Source organism: Rhea pennata, chromosome 1 (assembly GCF_028389875.1).
Source record: "Rhea pennata isolate bPtePen1 chromosome 1, bPtePen1.pri, whole genome shotgun sequence".
Classification (NCBI taxonomy): Eukaryota; Metazoa; Chordata; class Aves; order Rheiformes; family Rheidae; genus Rhea; species Rhea pennata.
This window is the reverse complement of record NC_084663.1, coordinates 95,301,422-95,314,893: the sequence shown is the minus strand read 5'-3', so window position 1 is coordinate 95,314,893 and position 13,472 is coordinate 95,301,422. Positions and strand designations below refer to the sequence as shown.

The 13,472-nt window shown below is 38.9% G+C and overlaps 1 protein-coding gene across 32 annotated transcripts in view; it reads left to right on the top strand.

Moving 5' to 3' along the window:
* ABI3BP (ABI family member 3 binding protein) overlaps positions 1-13,299 on the top strand; it is a 173,832-nt gene extending 160,533 nt beyond the window's left edge. For all 32 annotated transcript variants that reach the window (XM_062596154.1, XM_062596364.1, XM_062596355.1 and 29 more), the window contains 5 exons: positions 2,178-2,257; positions 4,183-4,212; positions 5,219-5,380; positions 9,688-9,801; positions 11,838-13,299. In XM_062596154.1, coding sequence (XP_062452138.1) covers positions 2,178-2,257; positions 4,183-4,212; positions 5,219-5,380; positions 9,688-9,801; positions 11,838-11,953 — 502 coding nt within the window. In that variant the 3' untranslated portion in view covers positions 11,954-13,299. The remainder of the gene's footprint in view (positions 1-2,177; positions 2,258-4,182; positions 4,213-5,218; positions 5,381-9,687; positions 9,802-11,837) is intronic.
* Positions 13,300-13,472: the final 173 nt, after the last annotated feature.

The following is a 13,472-nucleotide window of genomic DNA, read 5'->3' as shown; positions in this document are numbered from 1 at the left end:
ATCAAAACAAACCAGTGTTTCACTTAGAAATACCGAATACCCACTGCAAAACGAGGAGTCTGCTGAGGCTGTTCAGGTTTTGCAGGAACCAAGAAACAAGGAGTAGCAATCCAAAGTTTGGATTAGATTATTCTGTCTCTTGTAGGGACTTGCAAAAGAGTTTACAAACTTCCAAGCACGCAAAGACTGGTATGTTTTTTCTTCAGAAATTTGCTGTAGGAAAGAATCTCAGCTATGGTACATTCATGATCAACTACGTTATCACTAATAAGTAATCTTTCATGAGTCAGGAGCTCGATTTTTAATTACCCACTTCTGGGATTTTCATTTTATTTTATATAGTGTCCAAGTTGGGTCTTATTTTCTACGCCTATAGTCCCTTTGATTTCTTTAGCTGATGAAAAAACACCCTATGTTAAGAGAGATTCAGCATGCGTGTGCCCAGATCATATGAAAAATCTTTTTTATGCTGTGTGGTTGGCATGCATGGAAGTTATGGAGAGGGTGCCGTTGACCAGGGGTGCAGGTGCTACTTGTTGGGATGCTTTGGCAGGGAGGGCAATCAGGAGGCAGAGGCTGTGAGTGAGAAAATGTGAGCTGTCACAGAGCAGGGAGCAATTCCTAAGTGCTGCCAACCTAGAGTCAGAAAAGCTGAGAAGCTGCTTGCTGGGGGGCAGAAAATCTTGAGTCTGGAAAACCTAGAACTAGGAAGATCTAGCTCTGCCATTCATGTAAGATCTTAGCCAAGTCCCATCTCATAACTCTCTTTCCTACTTCATCCATCTCATATTTTTTGTAACATTTTTAGGTTTGTGACTATCTTTCAGTAGGTGTTTACCTAGAGCGTCTAACTGAATACAGCTTAAATTTTAGCCTGACTGTGGAGTTAGAAATAACTTTGCCTTGGCTGTTCATCAAACAAGTATTGAGGAGTGAGAGAGGCTTAAGCAGAGACTTTGTTATGTATTTTTCCAGTCTTCTTCCATTTTCTTAGCATTTAGTTCTGTTCCCACAGAATCACAGAATAGCTGGGGTTAGAAGAGTGCTCTGGAGATCACCTAGTCCAACCTCCCTGCTCAAGCAGTGTCAACTACAGCAAGTTGCCCAGGATTGTGTGCAGACAGCTCTTAAGTATCTTCTGGATACTCAAGAGGATGGAGGCTCCACAACCTCTCTGGGCAACGTGCTTCAGTACTCAGTCACCCTCACAGTAAAGACTTTTTTTTTTTTCCTTTTATATTCAGATGGACCTTCTTGTGTTTCCATTTGTGCCTATTGCCTCTCACTCTGTTACTAGGCACTAGTGAGAACAGTCTGGCCCCAATGTCTTCACTCCCTCCTTTCAGACATTTATACACATTAATAAGATCCCTCCTCAGTCTTCTCCAGACTGAACAGTCCCAACTCTCTCAGCCTTTCCTCATATAAGAGACACTCCAGTCCCTTAATCATCTTAGTAGCTCTTAGCTGGAGTTGCTCCAGTAGCTCCAGATCTCTCTTCACACAGTGCTGCAGTTGTGGTCTCACCAGGGCTGAACGGAGGGGAAAGTGCAGTTTCCAACACAGTCATGATGAAAAGAGGTCATGAGTTCATATTACTATGAAAAAAAGATAAGAAAGAAACACTGCCCATTATCTTTTTATTACTTCTTATTTAGCAATACTGTATATTCAGGTAATTGGATCTTTGCCTTGGCTGAACTCCAGTCATGGAAGACATGCTTTGCATTTAGCCACTGACCCTGTCTGTCACTGTTGGTGACTCTGGGAAGAACTGAACTGGAGGTCTGTGTTCTTGTTAATGAAAAATTTGAAAATAAATAGCACTGTGCTTTACTCAGTCTCTTATCAGATTGCTTCTGAGGTGAACTGCTCCCTTTGCCAGAACTGAGATTGTGTATGAGAGAAGACAGACTTAAACCAGTGGTGCATTAAAGCAAACATTAATAGCATGTGTGTAAGGAATTGTCAAAATGAATGAGAAATTACTTGTTCAGAGAGGCTTTATACATTTAGGGAAAAAAAGGTCTTAGTGTTTTCAGAGTAACAAACAAGGTCTTTTGGCTCTTTTCTAAGACGCCAGTAGCACCAGAATGTGTGCTGGCAGTTTGCTTGCTCCAGACCCTAAAAGATTGTTTAGTTTGCAAAATTTTCATTTCCTGTTTTTTATTCCTCAGTTATGAATTCCACGTGAAACCTAGAAACCCTCTTGGTGAAGGTCCAAGCAGCAATGTTGTGGCATTCAGTACTGAATCGGGTAAGAACTTCCAAAGGCCTGTCCATCATTTATAGTGGCTGTTTAGAAATCATTGGTGATGCACTCAGCCACTAGGGAATTGACATTTAGTATCTTCAAATTAAACAATGTGGTCCTATGGATAGGACCCTAAAACCAGGTTCAAAGAATTTGTCTGTACAACTGGTTTCCTACATGTTAAAAACCCCTCAGTTTCTGTAGAGGTTTTATTATGCAAGATGAAGAGTAGCATTTCTAGAGAGAAGGTGAATATGGTTTATATTTGACTTACTGGTCCATGTAATAAAAAATTTTCTTCACATTTTCTAGGTGACTAACACAATCTCTAAACTGATTTTTTTTTGGTTACAATTGTGTCTGTTGTATCCGTTTGTGTACTACTTTTAATCCATTCGTCTGGGATATATGAAAGCAGTACTTAGCATACTTAGACTCTCTTGCTTCATTGAGCATGTTTTGTTTTGTTTTTTTACTATCTCCAGACTGGCTTTTTAGTATTGAGCATGTTATGGCAATGTCTGGGAGATGAATCTGAGATCAGGGCTCTTTTGTGTGAGGATATAAACTGGCCAGACTGTAGGAGAAAATAAAAGCCAGGGCACAGAGAGATATCAAGTGTCTGGTATTCATTCTGAAGAAACTAACTGTAGTCTTAAAGAAGGCTCAGTCATTTAAGATTAATATTCCTGGTATTTCTCTATCTATGAAACTCATCTGCAATAGCCTGGAAGAGTTCTGAGGTACATATGATTATTCTTTGGGCTGACATGTCTATATGCACTTCTACTACCTTTTCAAAAAGACTACCATGTAGTAAGTATGTTGTTTGTCTGAAATTAAGGATTGAGAAGTAGCCGTTTGGAAATATTGAAGTTCCAGTATGCCCTCTTGCATTGTGTTTACTCTCTCATGAAACTGCTGGAGAGGAATATACAAACCTGTTTAGATCATTGGTTGGTTCCCAAGTCGTACCTGACTCAGAGGTGAGAATCAGAGAGTGCCTTTGCTTCCCATATTCCAGTGTCCGGGGAGACTGATGGTAGATTTGTTGACTTGGTACAAGCAGAATATATATTTTTTGTGTAGATCTGGCTATTGCTTGATAGTACTTGAGGACCGTATAAAACACAACAACATGAGTTTAGCTTCTTTAAAGGGACTTTCTTAGACTGCACTTTGAGCCAGGTATCCTAATAGTCCTTACATAATGTTCAGTCACGGATGAATCAGAGTTTTGGCTGAGCAGGGAATTAGCCAGGGAGGAGTTCAGACTATGCCTCACATATTTTAAAACTGTGAATACACTCTTTGTAACACTGGATTGTTAAAACTGAAAATATGTTTATGCCAAATGCAATTTTTATGAATGACACAGCTTGCTTTGTCTTCTATTTAGTTTGGACAAATTAAGCAGTCACTTTTGTTTTTTTCTTAATTGTACACATCCATTTCTCACTTTGGGGCTTTCACAGCAAAGTTTTGTGCTAGAAGTATTACAGAAGAGTCATTTTTATTATTTAAATTTTGAAATTAAAATCTGAAAAAAAGTCCTGTAGAACTGTTATTTTTTTTGTTTGTTTGTTTGTTTTTTTTTTTTTTTTTTTGTTGCTTTTGCTTTTTTACTGGTAGCAGATTTTATACTCTTGATTTTACTAAAACCTAGTGTGAGTGGTATCATCGCATAAGTAACATTTTTAAAAGGTCAGAGATGCAGTAGTTTCACACAATGACATGGGAAATTTATTTCTTTAATTTAATACAAAAAATTTAGTGAACTTAGCTTCCAAAACTCTTTATTTTGCAAATTAGAGCTTATGTCAGCTATAGAAATTCATACTAAGAAAAGCATACTAATGCTTTTCCACTGAAATATTGGGAAAGTTTAATTTACAGTATTTGATTGAATGTTTATTTTCTTTCCCTAGCGGACCCAAGAGTGAGCGAGCCAATTTCAAGTAAGCTTTTTTATGTATAGTATGGTATACTCTGATCAGAAATTTTTTCAGAAGTGAGATAGCATGATTTTATTGGGGGGGGGGGGGGATTGCCGTACTGTGCCCATTAAATGAGCTCTGGAATACAACAGCATTCACACGTGATTTCACTCCTTCCACCTATGTTGTAAGGAATTCACACCAGGCTAAACGTTTGCCTGAGCAGAACACAGTCAACGTGATGTGTTGCTCGGGTGGCAGCTAGGATGGCTTCCAACCAAGGTCCACAAATGAGTGGTGTCTCAGCCTGGTCATTAAAAGAAAAGAAAGCTCTGTAAAATAAACAAGCTGCTTTGCACTTTTGTGAGTGAGTTAACAGAGCACAATTCAGAGGTTAATATTTATCTGCCATTGTGCTTTTCAAAAATTGTCTGCTTCTGAAGGGTTGACCCAGCTCTGCTTTAGGCCCCTTTTAAGACTCTTGCTGTGTTTGGTGGGAGGTGGACTGAACCTTTAAAGAACAGCTGAGATCCTTTCTAGAGAATTGGGCTGCTTTTTGCATTTGTAATGGAAATCATTTTGACAAACACTGCAGTATCTTTTCTTTCCACATAATTCATGACACTTGAATTTGTTTGTTTGTTTGTTATCACATACCATTTGCTGCAGGTTGACTTTCCTGGCTTGAATCCTCTGAAGAGCGATGACTGTATTGCACACTCTGTAAATAAGACCTTTGCCAAACACACAGATTTGCCCCCCTGCCAAGGCAATGCATCTAGAGCACCACTGTCACAGAGAGCAGAAACTGTCACTCTATCAGTTTATCTGCACATTTCGGTGCTTCCTTAAAATAGCTTTTCGTGTTCAAAATGCAAATAACTAGTGCTGTTAGTATACTCCAAGGTACATTCTGCTCCATCAAGATTTTAATTGTGTTTGTTTGAGTATATTTCAATCATTCATATATACATATATCAGTTCATATACCTTATCATACTTAAGTCTCTGTCTTCCTCTCCTGCAGTGGGAAAGGATGCTATCTGGACTGAAATCCCATTCAATTCTGACACCTATTCAGAATGCAAAGGGAAACAATATGTAAAGAGGACTTGGTATAAGAAGTTTGTAGGTGTGCAGCTGTGTAATTCTTTGAGATATAAGATATACCTCAGCGACTCACTTACAGGTAAGAGATACTCAAGTCAGTGTTCTCTACATTTTACCCCCCTCAAGATATGGGTCAAGAACTAACAAGTTTTAACAAGATTAGCTCTGCTGAAAAGTGATCAGGTATGTTTAGTCTATTCCATAGAAAGATTAATCATAAATATTAATCTGCCTGTGCTCAATAATCGTAGATGTGATTGATACTAGATTTTCCAAAGCTCACGAATTGCTTCTCCATGGTCATCATCTATCTTACAGCACCTGTTAGTATCCTGGGCATCACACAGAATGCTTATAAAGACCAGATCTCTGCCAGGGAACAGCTTACGTTGTAAAGGTGCCAGTCTTGCATTTAGAAAGTGGCCTGGGATAGTTCTTAATGCAGGATTAGGGCCTAATTTTAGGGCCTAATTTTAGCCCATGATTAGAGCTTATCCATTCCCACCCCATTTGGTAGACATCTGGTTAATTCATTATTGTGGGGCTTATTTTAATATACATTAAATATATGGCTTCTACTCTAATCAACAGGTTTTACTCACCTGCATTTACCCTTTTTTTTCCACTTTTCTCATTTGTGTTTACAATCTCTTCTTTTTCTCTCTTTTTCGCGCTCTCTCTCTCTCTCTTTTTTTTAATATAATCGTTTGTTACTGACAGCAGCATCTTGGCCTTAGCTTCTCAAGTTTTGTTCAGTGTCTTAAGGTCACTAAACAGTGACGTGTTTAAAGCTGATCTCTGTTCTTTTTGCTGGCTACTGAGAATGAGTTGATCCTGCTCTCTCTAGTTCAGTATATCCATGTGTAAGTTCATATGCAGCTGTTACAGAGCTTTGGTATTGCCTTCTCCTGTATTTACTGACAAGTTTGGGCACTGCAGTTTGGGGGAATCTGCCTGCCTTCCTTCAGATCCCTTGTGGCACTTCTGGGAGTGGTTGAGCTTTATGGGGGTTGTGACTAGGGCAGGCAGATCTCCCTGGCTCTGTAACCTGGCTGCATGCTTGATTCAGGTGACCTATGTTGCATGTAAGCTGGGGAATTAGTTTGTAAAAAGTATTTTTTGGTTAACTGATATTTAAACAGAGTTTTGCAAATCATGTGGATTGTACAAGCTATATTTAGAAATATTTTAGTTTGTAATCTGCCCCAAGCTCCTGGCTTTTTCGGGTATGAGGTCTTTTATTTGAGCTGATTGACAACTGGTGCCAGTATAGCATCCAGACTGCAGAGAGTAAAGTAGATTGGTGTATGGGAAATGTCTCTGCCTGCAAATTAGGCAGATACATTCTTTACACCAGGTTGACTCAAATAGGAGAAACAGTGGTTGAGAGAATCAAATTTATAACCCAAAGCTGCCCCATTTCAGGACTTGGCCCGTCATAGGAGCAGGGCTCAGCAGTCTCTCAGTGTGGGAACAGGGGTGAAAAAAAGAGCAGAGAGCATAGGGCAGCCCCTGCCAATATAATCCTGAATTGCCTGGCCTCGCACCCGCCACCATTCCCCCACGAGCAGACAGTGAAAGAAAGCCCTGTCGTTAATAGTAAGTGCAATGCCTCATCGTAAATAATATCTTGGCAAATCTGTGAATAAGAGAGACTGTTTTGAACAGAGGTATCATTCATTCACCCGTTGCTGTACTAATCAACTGCGATCAAATGACGAAAACTGGCAATGAGGCACAGCACATCACGAAACTAGCCAGCAGAGGAAATAGCAGTGCTAATCTAGCAGGACTAGACTTTAGCCCTAAATCAAGTGAATTAACACCACACTGAAAGCTACTTAAATCTTAGAATGAAAGTTTAATATATCAGCAGCCCATTTTCCTATTTTCATTAGATTGTTTTTGTTCTTGCTGGAAGATAGGAGATTTAACTTGGCTGCAGAAAGATGATGGCAGCCACATTGTATTCATTTCACTTGCTAAGCCTGGTTCTTGCACTTGATCTGCTGAAAGCAGTGCAGGCCAGTTGTTACAATATTTGAAGGAATTTAAATGTTTATGTAAATGTAAAGCTATTCTGTTTTTCACCACTCTTTGGTAAGTGATACTGACATGACATGGGCCTCTCTCTAAGTGGGAAAGTTTCCGAACTGAAGCTAGACTTTTGTTCTGACGTGTTTCACTGTCACACACTGTCTCATTATGCCCCTGAGGCCGGTGGAAGTATCTCTGCTCGGCCTGGCCAGCTGGGCAGCAGCCGATAGTGAAAGGCTACGTTGAGGTCTGATTTTCATGTTGCACTAAAAATGTCTTCTGAACCTCTTCTATTTAAGCAGGGTAATGAACTGGAAATTTGGGTGCATTGTACGTGCACTATTGTATAATATTGTATTGTCTATCTTTCTAGGCAGTTTTTAGCATGTATTATTTACACTACGGTTGTTGCAGAACTCAGTGTGTAAAACTGCATCTAGTTTGCTTAAGACCATCCATAATGAGGGGACACTGTTAAATGTTCCCTTATTAAAAAAAATGAAGTATTATATTTATGGTAGAATTACTAGACACAGAAAAGGTGAATTTAGTCATAAGTTATCTAAAAGTTTTTCAAGTATGTTCCTTATTGGAAGTAACTGGACATTGAGAATTTAGTAGGTATTCACTGAGAACACTGCTAATTTATGCATGGAGAGTGCTTGAATTATGCATATTTTATGTCGTGGTCCAGAAGAGTATTTGGGTATCTGAAAGTTACTGTTCTTTTGTTAGTCATATAAATGGCTTTTTTATTCTGCCTCAGTGAAGAAAAACTGATTGATACTACACATGCCAGCACTGTTGTATAAACCAGCATCTACTGCTGACCTCATTTAACAGTCCTCCAGAGCAGTCACTGTAAGCATTCCAGAAGATCGGGCCACCAAAAAAAAGTATTTATTGAAGGGAGGAAAAAAATAAATTTTAAGTGTGACCTTCAACTGCCATGGAAAAAAAAACATGCAGTTTTGGGCCGCCTGAATGTTCTTAATTTCAGACCAAAAATTTATCAAGAGAAACTCCCTCTGACCAGTTCTCCTATGGAAAAATTACACCTACAGCCAAAACTAGGCAGTAATAAATAATTTTTCTAAAGCTGAGGCAGAACTGCATGCCCAGAGACCATCAGCTAAAGGTGAGAATTTTTCACAAAGAGTTGAGCAGATCACAAAAATGTAAGAAAAAGATATATTTTTGGTAGGCTGCTCCTTTATTAGTAGAACTTCAGAATGTAGCATTATGAGCCACCTCATCATCTCTCAAATGGCCAGACTGGCACAGATTCAAGATTACCAGAGTCCGAACATCTAACAAATAGCTGGATTTTCCGCTTAGCTTATACCTGAGGACTCAGGACTGAGCCTATTTCTAAAAGCTATCACCATTTCTTTCAACTTGAAAACTAGAAGCAGAAAAAGGTATGAGAGGGCAACTTGGTTCCACAAAGATTTTCAGTCTCTCATTCTAGAGGGAGAGGGATTCACCTCTAAATCTCTTTCGGTTAGTTAGTCTCCAAATAACCAGAGGTTGAACAGATTAAGAACAAGTGCCCTGAGGGGCGTTCAGGAAAAAAACAGTAAGTTCATCTGAAAATATTTCCTGCCAAGGCCAAGGAAGACTAGATTGCGTGCTTTCCTCCATCTTCTAAACTGAATTTTACTAAAGTCTTATGAACCAAAACAGTAAAGATCTCCGTCAAAATTTTCTCGCTATAAGTCCTGTTACTAACTGGACAAGGGTGGCCTGCAATGTCAGCATGCACTGCATGTGGCACTTGGGACCTTTTCTTCCACTTAGTTGCAGTCAAGTGTCCTGTTAACAGTCCTGCAAATAAATACGGGCACACTTTCTTCTCTAGATAAGCAGCTACTGTACCTAGGTCATATATTTATTAGCTAAAGGATATCACTTGTACATGTGGTAAAAGATGGTGCTATATAAAGCAGACCTGAGACATGTTATGAGAGAAAACCATCTCTGAAGATACAGTGGACTTTCTGACAAGGGATCAAATCTGTCTTCCAATAAAATCAGTAGCAAAACTTACTCCTTTTTGTTAATATCAGGATGAAGTTCCAGGTCCCAGAACAGGAAAAAATATGTTCAGGCATTAGATTTTGGCCTGCAGAGGGTACCAGCAATTGCCTACTGCTGTGAGCACTGTACCTGGGGTATGTCCATAATGCTTGAATTACAGCTGTAGTTCCTGAGATGAAAAGAATCTTTGCATTCACCTTGGCTTCATGGTGGAGCTAGCAGTACTGACCATTAGCTCTGGTAGTTTTCAGACATAGCCCTTCTTAAACTTCGTATGGGTTTTCAACTTTGCTGCTTCTTTGCTTTCAGGAAAATTTTATAACATAGGAGACCAGAGGGGCCACGGAGAAGATCACTGCCAATTTGTAGACTCATTCCTAGATGGAAGGACAGGACAGCAAGATGATCTGCCGGTCAAAGATGGTAATTCCTGCCTCTGTGGCAAACCTTTGCGGTTCCTTTGATTGCCCAGTTGTTCTCCTGCCAGTGGATTCAGGGTGCAATGCTTGGCTGGGCAGTGGAATGAGACTATCAACCTTCCAGGCAGAAAAGAGCCAAGAAGGTTTTCAAGATGAGCAATGGCATGTTAAAAGGTTATGGTTCAGGTTCTGTTAGATAGTAAACACCCTCTCTCCTATTTAAAACATTCCAACAGATTATTCACTGTTGCTTTTACATATTTAAACCCAACCGCAAATTTGAGTTTACAGAGGCATGAAGTGTTATGCTCAAACTAGCAAGGTTGATTTAAAGTGCAGTAAATCATCACTTGGGCATGAAACAGCTTTATTTAGTGATAATGAGAAACTAAAAAGTTTATTACTGGAAAATATCGCTCATGCTGCAGTAATTCTGCGTACACTAATTCAACCCGGGTGCCTAGAATTCCAGTCTGGTCTGGTGAAGCGGGCATGGAACTAAATGTCCTGAAAGCAGCTCTGACCTGCCCAGCTATTTTTTCCTCTGTCGCTGAGGCCTGAGTATAACAAAATTGTACCCTTGTGTCAGCTGAGCTACTGCTTTGTTTGTAGCATTATCAGTATGATGTTGTCCTACCCCTTGGGGAGTAAGAAAGAGGATAGGCTGTATAGATACACAGGTGCCTAGTTGAATATCTTACTACGAAAACCACCAAAATAGTTTTCCATACCGTATCAGTGAGTTGACAAAAACCTTCATGTACATAATAATGCTTCATTATAAAACATCTTACAGAAATATAGACATGTCTGGTGGGAGCGTGTGAAAACAGTGTAGTAGACGAGATTAAACTGAAGTGCCTAAGTCTTTTACCAGTTTTCAGAATGCAAAAGTAGTAAACAATCTGCCAAGTGAGCCTTATGTGGAATTTCTCTTTTTTTCTGAGGGCTTTGCTTTTCCTTTGCTAGTTAGTGTTTGTAAATGTACCTTGTTTGTGTAGGGGATTGTCTGAATCCAATCTGGTATTGCTACAACAGTAGACAGCTCAGTTACATCAGATTCACATTTGAGTTTTTATACTAAAAAGCTTTTATATATAAAAAAAAGCTGTCTAGCCTGTAAGCTTACAAAACAATTCATGAGCAACTGCTATCTCAACATGTTCATTTTTTTTTTAGAGGGAGGGAGGAAAAAAAAAAAAAAAAAAAAAAAGAACACCCTATCCTTACCTGTAGCCTTGTATTTCTAGTACATGAACTGAACAGCGAAAAGACAGTTTGCTAATTACTGCTTAGTTCCTCCCTACCTGTAGCAAGCGGTTGAGTTCTGTTCAAACCAGAATTACCTATGTAAGTAAGTAAGTGTTTCATCCAAAATGCGAAGATCAGGCTGGATAACTGCTCACTTCAATTTTTAACATTGTTTGAATTGGAAATATGTATGTTGTCCTACAGAGCAACAGATATAAAGCCGAAAGAAAGAGCTTTAACTTGAGGATGGGGAGATTGTGTGGAATATCCCCAAATGCCAGGTTTTGTCTAGGTTCACTGTACATTGAAGGCTACTGCACTAGCACTATTTAATCATAACAATGGCGGAACGGCGGCTACCAGTGAAGGTTGCAGCCTGGTATGTAGAGAAGGTCCCAGGCTGTGGCAGGAGGAGAGGGATGGGGTTTGCCCCCCCCCCCCCCCCCCCCCCCCCCCCCCCGCCAGCACTGCCACCATGCGAATGCTGGGAGCAGACGGCTCTGGAGGAGCCAGGCCATCCCTCTCTGTCCTGCTCAAGACTGTGGTGATCCCAAGTGCTTCACATTTTTTTTTCTTCATTGGAGCTTGGTGGACAAATTCCAGTTGCTTCACAGTGCTAATTTTAACATATTTCTAGCTTAATAGGTGCAACAAACAAACTTATTTCTGGCAGAGGGCTCAGTGACTAGTGACTAAATTCGTGAATTTAATTGCACACACTAGTCACTGAAGTGAAAGGAAGGTACAGTCTTAAGTTTCATGCAAACAAGACTTTCTTCTCTGTTCTAGGATTTTTCAGGGCAGTTCGCCAAGAACCCGTCAAATTTGGAAAAATAGGTGGTGAGACTCGCATCAACTATGTTCGTTGGTACGAGTGTGGCACATCGATACCTGGGAAATGGTAGACCTGATATGAACTTGGTAAAGAGGTCCATCACTATCCACCCCTTCTGACTGCCCAAAGCAAGCTCAAAGATGAAAATGTTTATGGAATGCCTGTCACTTAAAGAATTTTGCTAATGTGTAATGGTTTATACAAATCTAATGACAATACTGCATTAATTGTGTAATAGCATAGGCTGCTTACTGTAGTTATCCAGTTTTACAGATTTGTTTTTAGGATTAAAAAAAAACACAAACAGGTTAAGGACATGGTGTAGGATAATGTATAGGGAAGCTGGCTCCCTATTCTTGAGGTATGGTTTACGTGGTATTTTAAAAGATACAGTGTGTATATTATTTATCAGTGTTGTAATAAATGTTTAAGGCACAGTTATGGCAATGATGTTGGTCATGGAATGCAATGTGCATTAGTTTTAAGTATTCACTGGGTTTTATTATAATGTAATGATGTAAAGTGCTGTAAGCTAGCTGTCTCCATTCCTAAATTATAGAATAGAAAAAGACCCTAAATCTTCCAAGGTCCTGCAGCCAGTTAACATGAAGAGCTTTCTCCTTAGACACACACACACAATTTATACTCCTTCCAGAAATACAGGTAGGTTTATTGTACGTGCAGTTTTAAACGATCGAGTTAATGTGTTTTTTTCGCCATGTTGTTTTTTTTCAAATGCAAGCTTCAACTCTGGCAGAACAGTAGGAGCAGCCTATTGCTAAAAAGTTAGAAACATTTGCCTGTTTAGCTTGGCAATGCTTTACTCGATTTGTTCGTTTTTTCTGTAATTAAAGCAGACAGGTATATATGTACATGGGAAAAAAAACAAACTGCCCTCCACTACTATGGCTTTTCACTGAAGTAAGTAAGTAAGTGTACTGTTTTCAGAGGTTTAGCCTTAATACTTCAAAAGCCAAATAAATATATATTAGTGCAGGAGGATTTGGAAAGCTATATGAAATATAGAAGAGAGCCCCCTATATTTAAAACTAAGCTAATAATAGCACAACTTGTTTCTGTAAAACAGAAAGAAGTGGTTTAAAAATGTTTGTTGTTTGGGGAAAAATGGAAAACAGTGATTAATGAACTTTTAAAACTGTTTTTAATTTTGATTAAAGTCTCTCCCAAAGCTACTTGTTGTATTGCTTGAACATTTATGAACTAAATAAAGAGATGTAGTTTTTTTTTTTTTTTTTTTAAAAAAAAAAGGTGTTATTCATTACACTATTAATGTATTGAAAAATATGAACAGGAACATTAAGATATATATAGTAGAAATAATCGTTTATAGAAAATGCCTTTAAAGTACATTGCAGGTACACTGTACTACTACTAATAAAATATTTTTTAATCAAATATTTTTCTTAGTGTTGTACATCAAAACAAAAAACTAGTTGCTGTGGTAATTGCTGTTCCAGGAAGCAGTTTCTTCTGGAACAGGCACATGTTGAATTTTTGATGAACACTTCATTTGTTAGATCTGACAAGATATTAAACAGCAGTAATGACATGTTTTTGCTTACTGTATA